Here is an 18,350-nt window from a genome sequence, read left to right as displayed (position 1 = left end):
CATCATGGTTATTATATCAGACTTTGAGACTGGTGGAGGACAGTTTTATGTACACCCAGCACATCAATGGCTCACTTCTTAGGTGTCTCAGTTGCTTCAAAAAGGCACGCAGCATGATAAAAGAATTACACACTGTACCATGTCAGCTTTTTACACTAGCCTGTAGGATTATAAACTGCTTTTACGACCAGCTTTTTTGCCTTTGTCATCTGCGCATCATCATCATGTTACACCATTGATTACCCTCTATGAAGTACAATACACCAAGGTACCAGCCTGATTAAATCCAATACAACAGTTCTGCAAAATAAATCCTGTATTTGTGAAGCTTAGATTGAAACAACAACAACTTTCAGTGTTCTGCAATAAGTAAACATAATACCCTGACCTCCAATTAGACAGGGTAAAAGTGCAATTATCCAGATAAACTCAATACACGACAGCCCCAGTTCATCAGCTCGGTTGCTCTTTTCTTGAAACTACTTATCTCTCTGCATAACCACGGAAAATAATAAAACTTCCAAAAAACAAACAAACAAAAAAAAACCCTCCAATATCTACTTTTCCTTTTTTTCTCTCTCTCTTCTTTCTTTATTTTTGTTGCCTCGGTTGGCTATGACAGTGAAGAGGCAGTCAGGAAACTCAGGAGAGAACAGGCTTGTTCAGTGCTTCCCTATCTCACCCTCATATCATGGACGCTATGCTTTTCATGACGTGCGTTCTTTCTGTCAAGACAGGTGAATTTTCCCTGGTTGACAAACATATTTGTTATCAGTGAGTCACAGCTTGCCATGAGTGTGCTTAAACTGTGTCAGTTTCATGTCAGGCTCATTTTGGATCAATGCCTGTGTTTCTTGTATTCCTTAATCATGTCTTCTAACAAGTTGGTGAAAAGTACCATCTGGGCCTTTTTTGTGCATTACAGCACTACACTCTGCTCTTTTACCCCAGTTGTCTGTGTCTGTCAGAAAAATAATGTATTAGTTAACAGCAAAAAATATATAACATATTACATTGTTCTCAGATGTTTTCTACATAATGTATGAGACTAAAGTCACTCAAACTTAGTATTTTTTTTAATGTTTTGAACTGTGGCCTTGAAACCTCTCGATTCCAAAAAGACCCTATGTTAGTTTTTTTTTTTTTTTTTAAAAAAAGCTTAAGAATACAATAATGCTATAATTGTAATTTGATTGTCAGGTTTGCTCATATACCACCAAAAAACGCCGTTTTCATGGAGTCCTTAGAGCCGCAGTACACGGACTAACCCTCACAGCGGAAGGAAAGCTTTAAACTACGGCCTCCGCGGAAGGATAGTTTATAAATCAGGAACATGGCCCTAGCTTCCAGTATTGTTCAAGTGAACGGCGGAGCGACAGTACCAGTCGTCGATGTGATGTAACAGAGCTGTACAGTGATTAAAAGCTGGACATGTTATAGTAGTTCTAGTTAACGTACAGTAGCTTAACGTGGAAGTCATTTTATTGAAGGCGACAGTTGCTCCCGGCGCTAACGTTAGCTGTCCCGTTAGGACTTGACGACGGAGGAAACAACGAAGTGTTGTGTTGTGTGTTTTTTTTTTTTTTTTTAATGTCAAACGGATGACATTGATGTTCACTCGGGAAACGTCAGTGTTTATTCACCTGGACCGAGACGTGTCTTGTGGACTCGGACGTCTTTTCGAAGGAGACGCACATTAAGGACTAACGCCTTCAGATCAACGACAGTTCTGTGTTGACATTTGTGTTGCATCGAGATTTTTTTTTTTTTACGCTAACATTGACTGCGGACTAGCTCGCTGATGATTGCTCGTTCAATGGCTTGCTAGGTTGTGTATGTTTTAGATAGAAACAGGTTGAATTGTTCAGTGTTACCCAGCAAGGTAACGTTGTTTTGATAGTATTGTTAGCATGTTTGCAGAGACCTGCTATGGGCAGCAGCTATGACGCTAGGTGTAGCCACGGGGTTATGTCACTGTCAGGCTAACAGATAGCTCGGCGTCTGCAGCTGCTCCCAGTCTTTGCATGGTCATGTTCAGCAGGGTTGGCATCATGTAGACTGTCCCCCTGAATAGGTTAGGTGACCGGGGACACGCAGTGTGTTAGTGAGCCTCCTTGGAGAGTAATGCAAAGCTGGATTGCAGCTATCCAACTGGGTCACAGACTGACAGCTGGCACCGATACAGTTTAGCTCAGGATTGTTGCTAGCCATGCTCAAAGCCGTCGGTTCTGTGTGATATTACAAACATCTCAACCCACTTATAGAGGGCATGTGAGTGTGCCATGTCCCGACTGCATCTCTTATTTATGCAATAAGGCACATCAGAACAACAGCCTGTCATGAAATAAATCCGCAGTGCAAGACGCAGCTTCGCCAGGACTCAGTGGATCATTTGCTCCGGGATTATTATCTGAAAAGAAGAGCAACATTCAAGGCTGCCCGTCAGTGCCCAGCATCAGCTGGACCATCGACACATCGTGATGGAGGCTGTGGGAGATTTTGAGTACAGCAGAAAAGACCTGGTTGGACATGGAGCTTTTGCTGTGGTGTTCAAAGGACGGCACAGGAAGGTAAATAAACAGCTGGCCTGCAATGTTTTCTTCCCCTCTTCTCCATCGTCTTTTCTTGCAGGGAAAAAAGGGGGACAAGTTGGCAGATTCATTTGAAAATCTGGGTCAGTCTGTGGCAGTGCATATAATAACAGCTCTGCAGCAGTATCGTTGGGCTGTCACCTTTTTTGGGGAATGATTATGCTGCTCTGATTTTATGAGTAAACATGTAGATCAGTCTGATGTACTTTACACTCATGCTATGATGGGTGATTTCAGGTTTATTTCATCAGCCACACGGTTGGGTAAGTGCGTTTATGCCGTTTGGTTCATTCATGAAAAAGGATGAGTCAGGCAGCAGTGAATGACTTGCTGACGTACTGAGGCAGGAGGAAGGATGGGGTGCAGTGTTTTTCCTCTGCCTGTTTAAGGATACAAGCCTCCCTTATGTAAGAGCTGCACAAGGTTCATTCATACTGAAGCACAAAACACAGAGTTGGAGTCAGATTATTAACGTAATGCTCAAAGGTTGAGTTCAATGATTGTATTTCTGAGATGGAAGACCACAACCTGGTCAGGTTGTGGTCTTCCATCTCAGAAAGCCAGACGGATGGTGGGTTTGTGACAGAGATGCAGAAGATGACATCATTTTGCCCCCCTGTTCTGCTGGTTTGAAGCAGATGGTCCTGAATTCTTCAACGAACAGCAAATTAGAGTCTCCCCACACTTTCTGCTGTAGCCTGGGCAGAGCAGCTTCTGTCTCTTAATTTGAATCAATAACTGTCTCACAGCCTGGAAACTGAGTTGAACGTAGGCCTGAAAACAATGACCCGGTCATGGCTGGAAGATGTGCTCACATGCCTACCTGTCGTGTCAAAACGGCCCTGGCAAGTGATCAGTGTATTAACGTGATCACTTTAAGTCCTATCATCTCCATGCCATTTAGCCTATTTATAGGATTATTTCTGAGGAACAGGAAGGTTAGATCCACCTGCATGCAGCTGATTTGATGATTGCTTCATTGCTGTGGATGTTACATATGAGCTCCTGTTACACTTGATATCTCAAAATTGGGCAAAGGCAGAACAATCAGGTAATTGCAGTCCCCAGTACCAGTGTCAAAAAAGAAACAAACTGCTTTAAGGTTCAGTAAGTAATAAGTAAAGTTAGTAATTTTAAGGCTGAATGTAATTGCATTCCAAAATGATTTGTTTTCACAAATGATTGCAACAGCTTGACCTTCTGCACCTCTGTGAAACCTGTAAAAATGTACAGCTCAGATAGATAAGTTGCAACATGGCACAGCAGTGTCAACATGTGTTTATCCTGTTTTCCTTAGCTTCCTTAGCAATCCAACTTTTTAAAATTGTGCTTTAAGACTGAAAGTAATGATAATGTTCACTGTTGAATAATCAGCTGATTATATTTTAGATTATTCAATCCTTCACTAACTGCATAGCTAACTAACTTAACTGTCATAAAATGATGAAGAAATGTCAACAAAAGCTTCATATTGTATATTTTGACAGTCTAAAACCCAAAGATATTCACTTTGCAATGAGGTAAAACAGAGAAAGGCAGCTGTTATGGTTGTGTTGCTATTGAATATGTTAATCTCACTCCTCTGTCCATGATAAGTGCCACCCACTCAATACGAAGCACTCAGTAAATGTATTAGTACCAGTGAAGTTATTAAGAAAAAGTATGGTTCCTGTCTGCAAAGGAAAAAATTACATATTTACTCAAACTCCTCAGGTTTTTCTTTCCTTTTATATAGCCTCCGCTTCATTGTAGTATTTCATTTTCAAGCTTTGATTATCCCATAACAAATACAGTTTTGTTGAAACAGGTGAACATGTCTTATGTTATCAGAATATTCCGATATTCTAAGAATTATAGATCAATAAAAGTATTTAAGTTGTCAGCTAAGACTGGCGCATCACACATGTATCAGTATTGGTGTATACGTTGTCTGACTTGAAACTTTTTCATTTTGAATAACATAATGCAGAAAAAGATGCAGTAGGATAATTTATAATTTCAAGTAACTGTTTCACTGCACTAATGCCATTTTAATTTTCTTTGTTAAAGGAATTTCTCTGGTTTGCTGGAAGCTGGTTGTTAGTTTATGTTGGGGACACCATTTCTAAACTAATGATAGCTACTGTTTTAGCCAAGCAGAGAGGCACTGAGACAAGCACATTTTACATTTTTAAGAATTGTCTTGACTAAAAATGTCAATCTCCTTGACTACCTGAATAAGATATAAGTATGTTGACCCTCCTTTGTTGTCATTATCTTCTGCTGTCAGTCTCATTCTTCCATGGTCAGTCATAACGCCTTCGGCCAGCGTCTGGTTGCGCTCTTGCTGATGCTAATCTCTATGTTGCTCACACCTCTATAATCGGCTGTGATTCATAAATGAGATCAGTCATTATTGTGGAAAATGAAAGCCTGCTTCTGTCTTTGCAGCATGACTCTGAGCAGAGAACTGCTTACACTGCACTGCTTAACTGTGCATTATATGGTGCACTACAGAGCCAGTACTTTGGTTTGCACCCCCCCCATCCACATTCCCTCGCCCTACATGATGGGCCAGCAGGGTCACTTTTTTTTTCTATGGGTGTAGTGTCAGCAGCTCAGTCACACTTGGCTGGGCAGGCTGTCACTGAGCTGGGGATGGATGCAGCTCAGTTGGCAGTGTATTATAAACACACACACACAGACGGACTCATGTCACTCCTGTGCTGGATTCCATGCCAGGCTTTAGGCAGAGTGCACCAGCAGAACAAGAACATCTCCTTTTAACCTAGATTTATTTGGAAAGCATGTCTTCTTATTCATGTAACTCCTTCCTTAGTTTCTTGTTGGTCTACTGTCTGTGTGTTTTTCCCAAAGGCATAGACAGGCTATCTCCTGGGTTTATTTCTGTGTCCTCAGTTGGGTGTTAGTGTGTGTAGCACATGTCGTGAGAGCCTCTGAGCTCACGTGAACTCCAGAGGTCTTTTTATACCTGCTCCAGGAGCTCAACTGGAAACATTATCTCAGCCTGGGGAGAAAATGGGTCCCTCTCCCCTCACGTAGCTTTTAGTGTAAGTAGGCTAGCTTCCATTCTAGTTGTCATCTGAGTGCTTCGTCATTCACCATGTCATTCAGCGCAATAGGCTGGCCTAACTGTCAGAAACCCAAGTGACCTGGTGTTATTGGGACGGATGAAATTTCCTCTGCCCTTCTAGCTGACTCTCACACAGTGATGCTGACAATGTAATTTAGGCCAGCAGGCTTGGCTTTTAGCACACACACCAACATAGATTTGTGCGCACATGTCACATTGTTTTAAAAATTAAAGACATGAACATGTATGTTTTTCCTGTGTGTGTGTATATCATCTAAAGTGAATCATGGCAGGTGAATGCATGCAAAATCATACATAGAATAAATGTTACACATCAACAAACGTCTAAAACAAAACCCTGAGTGGCTCATTTTGTTTGTTTTAGTTGCGTATTGTTTTGAACAACAAAATATATCTTATGATGCTCTGATAAAAATGTCATTATTCAAGTCACAAAAGATGATACTAGAGCCCTACATGTCAGTGAACAGTGACAGAAGATGTTTATTGATATTATGTGTCATGATTCATCAGATCTGTAATTTGATTTGAAGGTCACAATTTCACATTGTACTTTTTCTTTCAGTGACTTCTGTGTTATTGTTCAGCTGTCAGATCTGGATTTGTGCAGATCAACAGATCATTGGGTTTATGCCATGAGAACTGTCATTTAGATTATTACGTTTCTGACTTTATCGTGGTGGCTTTTGCAGGTTGGGATTAGGAAGGTCAAATAATCTTCACCAAAAATAAAGACAAGGAGAGATCCAAGTCAGAGATGATAATTTTTCTTTTCAGTTTACTTGACAAGACACAGATTATACTATGACTGAGGACAGCATCCAGTCATGATATATGATTTAAATTGGTGAGTTAATTGACAGAAAAGTAATCAGAGTTATTTCAAGCAGAAATGCCAAACTGTCTTTGGTCACAGTTCCTCCAATGTTATATTTAACAAAGCAACTTCTTAAAGGGTGTAACTGTGGGCTGTTTCCTGCTAAATGCATCTCACGAACTGAGACAGCCAGTGTCCACTCCCACCTCAACCAAGCAGCATCTTCAGGGAAAGCAGTTCCTAACTGTATCTACAGACAGCATCAAGTTCATGCAGCCCATTTGGTGATTGTTTAAGGTCAAGCTGAAAAGTGTAGGAATTTTCAAGCTTAAGCAGTAATCAGTTCAAAATATATGTTTATAAGGTTTACTGAATCAAAACAGGTTTCTGCCAATCTGAATCTCTTTACAAGAATAGTTAAGGAGGAACATACATACATACGTACGTACGTACATACATACGTACGTACGTACGTACGTACATACATACGTACGTACGTACGTACGTACATACATACAATCATTTGTCTTCGACACTAGTGTGTTTTTTATAGCGATATAGAGACTGAGTTGTTAAAGCTGAGTTAAAGTTCTTTCCATCCTGCTCTCTGTGCTCCACAGAAGACAGATTGGGAGGTGGCCATCAAGAGCATTAATAAGAAGAACCTGTCCAAGTCTCAGATCCTTCTCGGCAAGGAAATCAAAATCCTGAAGGTGAGCATGACACTTAGTAGCCTCTCACTTACATCCTCAGTGTACTTAAAGAATGATCTGACATTGACCTTGTTTAAGTCTGTACCCTTGACAGGAAGGCGCCTTGACTTCCCAGATAGAAATATCAGTGAATGTGATCAATCAGCTGCTGTGCCATTGCCTGGCTAATCTTTCTGCTAATGCATCTGCTGTCTGTTCTGTTTTTGTTCAGGAGCTGCAGCATGAAAACATAGTGGCACTTTATGATGTTCAGGTAAGTTTATTTTTCTTTTATCTTTCCTGCATCAAATGGATGTAAGCAAGCTTAGTGAAGAATTAAGTAACCCAGAGACATTTAGTATTCAATACCATTTTAGTTTTTTTGTCTCTATTGAGTGTTGTTTGCTTTGTGGGTCAGTTAGTGACAGGCAGACTGATACATCTGAGACCTTATCAGTTCCACTAGCTATGGAGTAAGTGTTGAAAAACTTCAGTCAGATCAATCTACGTCCACAAGTCTTTTAAGGCTGTCAGGAGGACCAATGTTGCTATTGGCTAGTGTTTTAGTTTGCTGCTGAGTAAGGCTGCCCTCTGTCTCTCTGTTGACACAGTTGGCTGATTCTGGGTTGTACAAGCGCAGTGGTTCAATCCCATCAATCCTATTGTCAGGGTTGAGCTGTGTAGTCTGTGCAAAGTCAGTCCAAGCACACCATCTTCTAAAAGCCTGACAATATAGAGTTTGAGCTAGAATGCCCCACTGTGACAGTTGACCCGCTAAAACATAAAATGTCACATCAAGACAAACCTTGCTGTAAGCATTCGCACCCTGTGTATTTAAGGATAGAATCTCTGACGTTAGCAAGATTTCTAAACATATTTCTGAGTGAAACAAACCCAAAACTTTTAGTTTAGTTAAGGTGCACCATATCTAGTTTTAGAGAAGACATTGAAATCAGAAAGATCTTTATTACATTAATGTTATTTCCTATTTGTTTTCTGCCTAAACTAAAACTAAATGTTTTTATGGCTGAAATGACAACATAATTTCATACTGTTTTACTGTGCTTATATGTGGCGGACCCTGCCACATTACTAGATTCAAACTGGTCTGGGGACCTAATTTTCCTCTGAGAACTCTGAGAAAAGTGTTTCTTTTGTTACCTAATTCATACTGTAAATAACAGAATTCTCAGTTGGAATTTCTTCTACAAAACTAGAAGTCTGAGTGGAATGCTCTCCCTTTTTTGGTTTCATGAAACATATTTGGATATAAAGAACACCTGTTTTTTTCATTCATGCATTTGTGAAGCAGGACTTCTTAACCAATCTACTGGCATTTGTTCTTTTCATAGAATTAAACTGTTGGCTTCTACCCAGTAAATGTAGATAACGTATGTTCCCATATGTTTTTTCTGTAAGCAAAATGTATTGCAAAGGATAACACCAGTCCATACTATTCTGGTAGTTAAAAAGTAGACCATATTACACCTTTTTGCTGTTCAGATCATCAACAGCTCAATTGACAGTAAATAGTATAGCTGACTGTTTTCCAGCACAGTCAATGTACCTAACAGGACTTGAATACTTACCAACTAAAGCTAGCAGATCATCCCATCACTATCTGAATCACTCTATTCTGCGCAGCAACTTGTTCTGTGAAACCTTAACATTAGCTATGTTACCTTATCCCAGGCCATCAGCAGAGACAAAATAGGTAACACGATATCATCTGCTTCACTTACTGGCAGTTTGTTATTATAACCACAGGATAAATATAATTCCACCTCTGAAAGTAATGATTTGAACAGCTATAAAATAATTTTAAGTCAATTACCAATTACAAGCTTTAGTAAATGTGTCTGGAACTTTGCAGTTCTCAGAAGTTAAGTTAAAGTGAAATAGAGACATTTGTCTAAAGCTCAGCCCTGATTATTAAACTAAAATGTACAATACAATGGGCAGGACTAGCATCTGTTTGTTGCAGACATCTACAGAACAACAAAAGTTGTAAATTAGCCTTTAGAATCTTTTGGAGTATGGGACACTGTGCTCATGATGACACACAGGGCTTTGCAATAATTGTCAGTCGATCTGCCTGTCACGACATGGCTTCTTGTAACAGGTATCCATCAGAAGCGCCTTGCCGTGGTTCTTATGCACATTGAGACAGAGAGAGCTGGATGTGAAACTGCAGTTTCATGCGTTTCTAAGAATAGATTTAACAAGACTACATCAGCCAAACAATCCAGTTTCAGTGTTTCTGGCCACACTGGGGCCCGTGGAAAGTATGAAGTATGATTCAATGGAAAAAAGGCCATACTGTCAGCACACTGTCACATGTACAGTACACTGTTGATGCCCATCTGAGGGCCCATGCTCATGTGTCAAATGAGCACAAACACAGTTCAAATCCCCTTTGTTCTCTGGCTCCCATATCACACATTCCTACCACTTCTACCCTCAGACCCTGGTGGATGAAAAAAGTGTTTTGAAAATGAATAAATAGCGGTTGCTGGAGGCAAAATATTAATCTGTATTTTTCAAAGCTTACCATCCTGAGCATTTATCTCTGGTCCTGTAGTTTACAGTGTTGTAGTGCATTAGTAATGTTCTATACACAGCGATGAGCTGCTTGTTCCTGACTGTTGGTGGGTGTTGTGAGAGGCTCTGGATGCTTTATGCAGTGGTTTGCAGCCACACAGCTTAAGCAGATGTTTGCAGTTTACCAGATACACCTTGTTGAGAACAGGAACTCTTTGAATAGTAGCAGTAAACAGCTAGTTATTGGATGTCCTTTTTGTTTCTCACTGTGTGGACACATTATAGCTGAGACTGTGTGGTGTTGTGAAAATCCATTCTCTTCAAACTGATGCTCTCTTTATATTTTCTGTCACAAAAGTCCTGACTAGCAGATGAAGTAGCTATGAGTGTTTGTTATTCTGGCCTGAATTGGCTGTAAAAATCCCTATATTTGAGTGGACCCATATTGAGGACATAAAATGTGTAGAACTGGGGAGTGGACAGAAACAGTTGAAAGGATGATGAAGCACTTCCCACATAGTAACAATACTTCCTGTGTTTACGTAAGCCTCCCGCTGTCCATCCAACTTTTCACTCCTCCACCAATTTCCTGAGCCCTCCATCAGTCCTGCTGATGTAATGACCTCTTCCAGAGGTAGCTGTCTTCATTCTTTGATTTGATGTTTAAGATATTAAAATCTAGAATATGAAAAACGTGAAACAAGTTTGTTTATTATTATTTGTTATGTATTGAGAGTAGCAGAAAGGATTTAGATGGTGCAAGTCATGATAAAATTGTAAGAATTCATTGTGATTGCCCTAATAGTTTATACCATCCTGCTATAATGACCTGTTTAAAGGAACAGAATTAAGGCAATAGATTTACTGTGGATGAGATTATTGATACAGTACCACTCTCATCAAAGACATTATTGAAAATGTGGAAAAATGAAAGTGAGAAAAGATCCTTGGATCTGTCCCTTTATCCGGATCCACACCAGAAGTTAATGGGGTCTGTTTTGGGCCGAGACTCATCATCCATCCGTTTCATGGAAATCCGTTTAGTAGTTTTTGTGTCATCCTTCAGTAACAAATTTATGGGGAGTCGTGTGCAATCAGTTGTGACTCACTGTTTGTTCCCGTGTTGAGAGAGTAGCTCATGTTGAAAAGCAAACATAAGATCTGTAGGTCTGTTGTTGTTGAAGTATTTAATTCATCAAAATACAGTACAGAGTTGTGTTATTTGTAGCCTATTTGTATTCCATTTGGTTATTTATGGTATTTATGAAACTAGAGGTAGATTATTTACCTCAGGTTTGATGCTATAAATGCTTTAAGAAGCATTCCACCTAAATAGATCACTTTACGTCAGAACAAATTACCCATAAGCAGAAATCAATACTGGACCTGGTATTTGGCTGGTCCTACAACATTAAGGCAAGGAACACCATGTATCAGACACACACTGAGATGCTGCTGCTGTTTTATTTTTTTTTGTGTTTGCTGTTCCTTAAAGCTCATTTTGTCAACTATGTGGTTTGAGCTGGTCTGTTTATGCTGTTCCTCTCTTTGTTTATGCGTCGTCTGCCTGCCCTCTGTCACCTCAGCCTCTGTTATGTGTAACATCCACTGGGCTGGTCTAGCAGAGCTTTATGCACAGTGTGGCTCTCTGTCCCTTTTTTTCTCGCCAGCTGGCTTTTCTTTCTTCCATCCCCTGCAGTATTAGTCTGTCAGTTGGTTGCCAGTGTAATGGTGTGCATTTCCTCTCTTGGTGACTATCAATAGAGTCTGGTGTGTTGCAGCCTTTTGGTAACCAGGGCGTACAGGCAGCTGCCACTTTTCTTTCCCTTATTTCATTGTTTTCATTCCTTGTTCAGTTTGTATATTTAGGTCACTTTTTTCCATTTGCTTCTTCTCAGATCCCCCACTGGCTTCCTCCCAGCCTCATCAGCTGTTGTTGTTGTTAGACCCACGTGCTACATGACTTGTTTAACCTAACAGAACAGGAAATGTAACCCGAGATGGTTTGTGCAACTGTCTAGTCATGGCTAGCCTCTGTATTTGATCAGAAAGAGCATAGACCTTCACTTGTATTTTTAGACTTTTCTTTTGTTAAAGATGTCAAACATTTGGACAGCCTTGAAACAATCTCAGATAAACCACAAATACAGTCACCATCTGTGTTAAAAACACATGTATGCTAAGATGTGATTGAAAGAGCTGAGGATTAAAACGGTATAGCATCTGACACCTGCAAACAAGCTGAATTTTTTTACCCAGATTTCCCAGAAGTCTGCTGATGTTCTCGCCTTTAGCATGATCCAGGTTACGTATAATAATATTGATAATGATGACAAATAAACCCCCAGCCCCTTGGCCTGTCTGTAATATACACTATGGCTGGTGACTAATAGGCCTGCTGATAGCTGCTGGGAAATGGCAAGTCACTGAGTGAATAGGACCCTCATCAAGGGTGACAATGCTGAAAGTGGTAGAACTTTTGATAAGCATGATGCTGCTGATACAGAGGTTCATGTAAGGTTCATGGTTGCACTGACACTCAGTTCTAACAAAGTCCTGATCTCTCACGTCACTGCACCATGAGGTTTACATTTAAATTAAATTAACTATCTTATCAACTATTGGATTCATTTCCATTTGATTTGGTGCAGATAATTCTGTTCTGCTCAGGATGTAATAAAATGAGGTGGTAGGCCAGTTATGGTGGAAATGCAAAATCCCAGCTGCACTGAGTCAAACCAAGTAGAGCCAGGCCGTCAGATGTAATGGAAAAACAGCATATGATGGCACTGACATCTGCATGTTAGCATTGTCATCAAGACCAGTTTCGCATGCTGAAATTAGCATTTGTGTGAGCGCTCACACAATCACAGAGCTATTAGTGTAGCTGTAGCATCAGTTGTAGCAGTATGCTGTATGACAGATGGCAGTATAAAGGGGGGGGTTCAACCCAAATGACCATTGAATTTTCTGGTAGGATTATTGCAATAAAAGACGTCATGAAACTGGTTTGTCTTCCAAACTTATATCAAAAGATAAAAGATTTTTGAAAATGTATATGAAGCTGATTTTTAGGTGTTGTAATTTGTTTGTTTTTTCTTTTTTTTCCCCAGTGTTTGTTGGACTTGAATCGGGTCATGGAGCAGCTTTTCAGCTCTAGTGTATTGTTTAACCTCAAATCCAATCCTAAATGATAAACTTCACAAGCTCACACCAACACTAACTATGTTTCTGTTCACTCTGCCCCTGGTACTTGTGTATACTAGCACCGTATAGACTAAACTTCATTGTAGTGGTCTGAAAACTAAAAAAACACTCAGTAGAAGTGCTTATGTTCTTTTGTATTTTTGATTTAGCTTCACAATGGAGGTATTCATTCACTCAGCATCACATTGTGACATAATGCGTTAACACCCCATAGTTCTACCTCAGCACTTGTTGTGTTCTTTGCTGAATGCACACAAGGAAACCATCAGCTGTTTCTCAGAACTTATTAGCGCTGCAGATTTTCAGTGTATGTAGGATCAATGACTTAACATCAGGGATCAGAGCTAGATGTAAAATGTAAGTCAAACTAATCAGACAAATGTGTCACTGAATTGAATTAAAATTGCGTCCAGGAGAATATATGACGAGAAGGTTAAAGCATTCAAAAGATTTTAGACAAACACTTGTATAGCCTGTGTCAGCTGTTGTGAATGCAGTAAACCTCATGCTGTGATTGGATAAAGAGGTACCAGTTGCTTGCCTGCCTCACAGAAAAGCTGTGCATTGACAAAAGACTGCAGGGCTGGATGTGGGAGCATGTGCACCCATGACAGATTGCAAATCCTTATTCCTGGTGTAGTTTGGAGGAGCTCTGCTCGTTTGCTGCTTTTAATGACAGTCTTAAGCACACAGCTGAGCAGCTCCCCATCCTCCTTCAAGGAGCTGTTAATGTTAAGCAAGCTGCAGTGGTGTGAAGTAGATGGCTCTAATTATAAGGTGTCCTGTGTCAGGGCCCTGTGGCTCTCTCTCTCACGATCATTCTGCACACTGCAGCTTTGTCGTTTGGATTTTTGTGAGGTGGTAACAGAGAGACTATGAGAAGCCCGACTGTACAATTCAGTGTTTTTATTTGTTTTTTTACCTAGTTAAGATAACAATTGCAGTTTTTTAAAACTCATTACACAACGGGGGTGCATAACAACGTAAAAGTTTGTAAGTCCTCCATACCACACAAACAAAGAACTTTTATACAGCAATTTCGGCTATAAACAGCTCTTTGACAACTTAGCAAACTCAAGTTGCATGTAACTTGTCATAGAGTAGGTAGACGGCATAATCTGAAATAAATTAATGAGCATGGAGGTTGAAATGGTCCTTTGACAAAATAGTCTTGACTCATGGCCCATCTACTAGTTTTTTTTCACATTATCCAACTATATTGTGGACCTCGACTGAGGAAGACTGTGAGATGCAGTTAAAACCTTGTAAAACTTGTAAGTGAATCTTGAATAGATCCAATTATTTTATGAAGCTACTGTTTTCAAGTTCAAGAATTAACATTCATGTGCTTTACAGTTACAGCTTGGATTGCTGTAGAATTAAGCCTATCATGTGAATTTTAAATGAGGTGGCACATTGTAGGTAATGTAGTCTCCATCACTTATTTGCATTGGCATTAACACGAACAAAAAAAAATGAATACATTGCTGAGACAAAACTTTGTGCCAGTGTAAACAGAGGAAGGGGGGTGTAGCGGTGGAGCCAATATCCACAAGAGTTGATGTTACTGCTAAGGTACATTGTGTTCTAGCCTGGAGAGAGGCCTCCAGCCTATGTGTGTCCTGATTATACAAGGTACTGAGGACTGACATGAAATGGGCAGGATGAGAAAAGGGGCAGCACATGTTCTTGGATACATTCAGGGGGGTCGGTGAGTTTTCCTAGAAAACTTGGAGTATGAACTTCTGTGGCGTCTGTCCACATTCCTTTACAGAACTTTGCTTTCCAGACATTTAACTGGCTGAGACAGGGGCTCAGAGGAAAAAAAAATGTTACTGCTCACACACACACACACACACACACACACACACACACACACACACACACACACACACACACACACACACACACACACACACACACACACACACACAGTCATCTGGTATGAACATGTACTTGGTGGTTATCCATGTTTGATCCCCACACAAGCATGTGCAAACACACTCACATGATCTTTAGTATGCTTATGTCTCTCTTGCATGGCAGAAGTTGCTTGAGGACCAGAAAACAACTCTGGGTCTCAAAGCTTTGAATGCATATGGAATGGTAACATTAACATTTCTGTATTCATTGCCCTGGTGCTGCATGTGAAAATATATTATGTTGGTTTTCACTGAATGACCTGACTTGTGGCCTGCAAGTGCACTTTAATGGGATGTCATGTTCCTTTCCATACATGACTTAATCAGTCACACTAAGTGTGGCCATACCCACCAGATCTATGTCATAACAAATCATACATTTGCAAAATAACAAACATCCTCCCCACAACAAGCCATCCTGACCTTCTGTCCTCATCACATAATTAGTGTTTTTCTGCTGCTGGGACTGACAGTCATCCATCATTGTGTGCTGCTGTTATGTCAAAGCATAGACTTTACTCCCAAATGACACCAGTTTACTCAGAATTCCTCGGATTACGCTTGTTGCTTGCGTGACAAAAGCACGGCAGCTCTCCACAAATGCTTAACCTCCCCCCTCCCCGGTGTGTGTGTGTGTACACACACATACACACACTCTCTCACACTCACACTCCCCACCGCCACCCTCTCCAGTTTAGCCATATCCCATCCCCCATATTGTTACATAACCCTGCCCTCCTGGAGTTGGATTCTGACGCAATAACTAAACAACTAACTAGACCCAATGTTGATTTGACTCTCACTAACTCTTGGCAGTCTGGAGTATGTTTGTGTTTGTGTGTTGTCAGTGCCTGTATTATGTTGTCAGTTTTCATATCTGAGATAATAAAATCCTTTCATCCATCCGCCCAGCCTGTGATTTGGTTGCTTGCAAAACAGCTTCCAAGAAGTGTGACAAGGTTATGATGAAAGAAGCACTATTTATATCATGGTTTGTTTTGGAATTTTTTGTGCTGGAAGGGAACATTTTACAGCCCAGCCCTCATCTGGTAGCCAGCCATCAATGTCTGAAGTCCACCGATTTTTATTTCACATGCTGCTAATGTTTGAACAGTACTTTCTAGAAGACATTTGCTCTTGTAAACAATGTGAGGGTTTTTCCCCTTTCAAAACTGTTAGCTGCTACCTCCTCCAAGTCCTCACAAACAATGGCTGCCCTATGTTCTGCTATCACCACCTGCCTCTTGAAATTCATCTCACTTCTCGGCAATTAGGCAACAAACCAAACTGAGGCAACTGCAGCTGCCAGAGACAACAACACGTGAAAGTGCAAACACACACACACACACTCAATAAAATAGATGTTCTCTTGGCAACAGCTTTTCTTAGAAGTACTCTGGCTGGTATCAGTTTTCTCTGACGTTGGTTAGTGGACACTCTGATGTGTGATTGTGTAAGAGTGTGACAAGAGAGTGACAATGGCAAGTAATCACCAACATCTACATCTGTGTGTGACTTTATGTTTTCTGTTGTGACTGATATGGAATATTGGCACTTGATCCCCTCTCTCAAAGGGCAGTGTAAATGCTCCTACTGATGTTACAGTCAACCCTGCTCCTATGACCCCTTGGTGACTCTCCCAACACTTTCTCCCATCCCCCCTCTTCTACAGACAGTGCTGTTGAATACGTCCTCATTATGTAATCCCCCGTAGCCCCCCTAACCCCTACACATATTCTTACACACATACAGTCAGAGTGAATACTGGTGGCCCATCCCCCACCACCACCTGCCCCAGTTGGAGAAAACACTGTGTAGGATTGGAAAAGACTGAGCTACTTACCAACCAACCAAACAAGTCCATTAGCTTGTACATACTGTGCTTCAGTTGACTTGCATGGTTGCTCAGTGATGTAGCTTGTGGTCAGTCACCTGTTATTTGTTTATATGTGGAATGATTTAAGGGTCTTGGAAAAATACCAGATTAGTTGTGTTCTGCTAGCTTGAAATGCGAATGGCTTTGATTTCCATCTCACCTCAATATGATTAATTCCATTCATCCATGTACAAGCAGATTTCTCAGCAAACAAAATATGTATTTTTCTCAGCCATTATGGTAGGCTCAAGCAGTACAGAACTTGGTCTGTGTTAACCACTACCTGCTATGAGCAAGGTACTTTGTTCTATGTGCATTGTGTGTTATAAGTACCAATAATGCAATTTATATGTGTCTTATGTCTTATATATAAGATGTGTAAACATAAGATATTTTGGCATTATGCTTTATCTTCATGGCTCTGTAAGAGCGTAGTCACAGAACTGGTTCCCAAACTACTCCCAAACTTTCAACAATAATTTTCATCAATTATCCATAGATTATCTTGGTTAATCCATACGTATGGTTACATTATTATTCCGGAATCAAAGGATGAATCAATAAAATTAGTATTCAATAGTATTCAGTGTTCTGTCATTATATGGAGGTTAAAAGCAGCAAATCCTCTTTATTTGACAAACTAGAACATGGGAAGATGTTGTGGTTTTATTGTTTATCATATGGTAGCAGATTTTCAGTTAACTGACTAATCAGCTAAATATTTCAGGTATCACATAACATTACTTTTGTAAAGCAGCACCTTCTGCGGCAGTATCAATTTAATTAAGAGCGTCAGACTATCAAAAGTTATAAATAAATGGGTTGTTGGCTCATTTGCATCTCAGGAGCTTTTTTAAGAACACAGGAACCTTTCAGTAACTCATGTACATTATATGTGTTTTGACTGGAGGAAAATGTCTCTATATTTTGCCTCCAAATGTCCCTCCATTCAGGTTACCGATTTAACAACTATCGTGTGTTGATGATTTTTTTTATGTGGTGGAAAGAGACACTCGTAAAAATCTCTCTTGGATAGTCGGTGCTCATGCTCCTGATTTTTTCCAGTAGCTGTTTTCTCATGGCTGTGTGCTGAGCTGACAGCTGCTTCGGGATAAATAGCTTCTGTAACTGATTCTGTGTCTCCTCTCTTCTAGGAAACACCCAACTCTGTTTTCCTTGTTATGGAGGTAAGTACAGAAACGTGACTGTCTGGATATTACATGATGCAGAACTCTTCTCATGTGTTGTCACTCGTGTTGGTGATGTAGTTTCTTAATCTAAAATCCTTACACTAACTATATTTATAGTAGAATTACTGTAAATGATGGCATAAATTATTATAAATATATCATTACCACAAAAAAGTACTCCAAGTGTTCATTGGTTTACTCCCAACACTGGCTGTCAGCATTTTTTGGCAGGGTTCACTGCTGTCGTTCCCTGTCAGTCTTCTCTCGTCTTTCCCTGTCATGTTTTCTTCCACAGCATGTCTTATGTTTCCTCTCCTGACTTGCTGACAACCTCACCCTCGTCGTTCAGCCCAACTTTCTCTGCTTATTTCGCAACACTCAGTTGGCTGCAGGATAGAAAACAAACCATGACTGTGCCTC

The 18,350-nt window shown here is 40.3% G+C and overlaps 1 protein-coding gene across 1 annotated transcript in view; it reads left to right on the top strand.

Moving 5' to 3' along the window:
* Positions 1-1,365: 1,365 nt before the first annotated feature.
* The window catches only part of ulk2 (unc-51 like autophagy activating kinase 2), a 37,927-nt gene continuing 20,942 nt past the window's right edge, over positions 1,366-18,350 (top strand). The window contains exons 1-4 of the mRNA XM_037123998.1: positions 1,366-2,570; positions 7,123-7,215; positions 7,427-7,468; positions 17,895-17,927. Coding sequence (XP_036979893.1) covers positions 2,481-2,570; positions 7,123-7,215; positions 7,427-7,468; positions 17,895-17,927 — 258 coding nt within the window. The 5' untranslated portion in view covers positions 1,366-2,480. The remainder of the gene's footprint in view (positions 2,571-7,122; positions 7,216-7,426; positions 7,469-17,894; positions 17,928-18,350) is intronic.

The sequence above is a fragment of the Acanthopagrus latus genome, chromosome 2 (genome assembly GCF_904848185.1).
Source record: "Acanthopagrus latus isolate v.2019 chromosome 2, fAcaLat1.1, whole genome shotgun sequence".
NCBI classification, from domain to species: domain Eukaryota; kingdom Metazoa; phylum Chordata; class Actinopteri; order Spariformes; family Sparidae; genus Acanthopagrus; species Acanthopagrus latus.
Note: the sequence above shows the minus strand (reverse complement) of the source record. Positions and strands in the feature narration are given on the sequence as shown.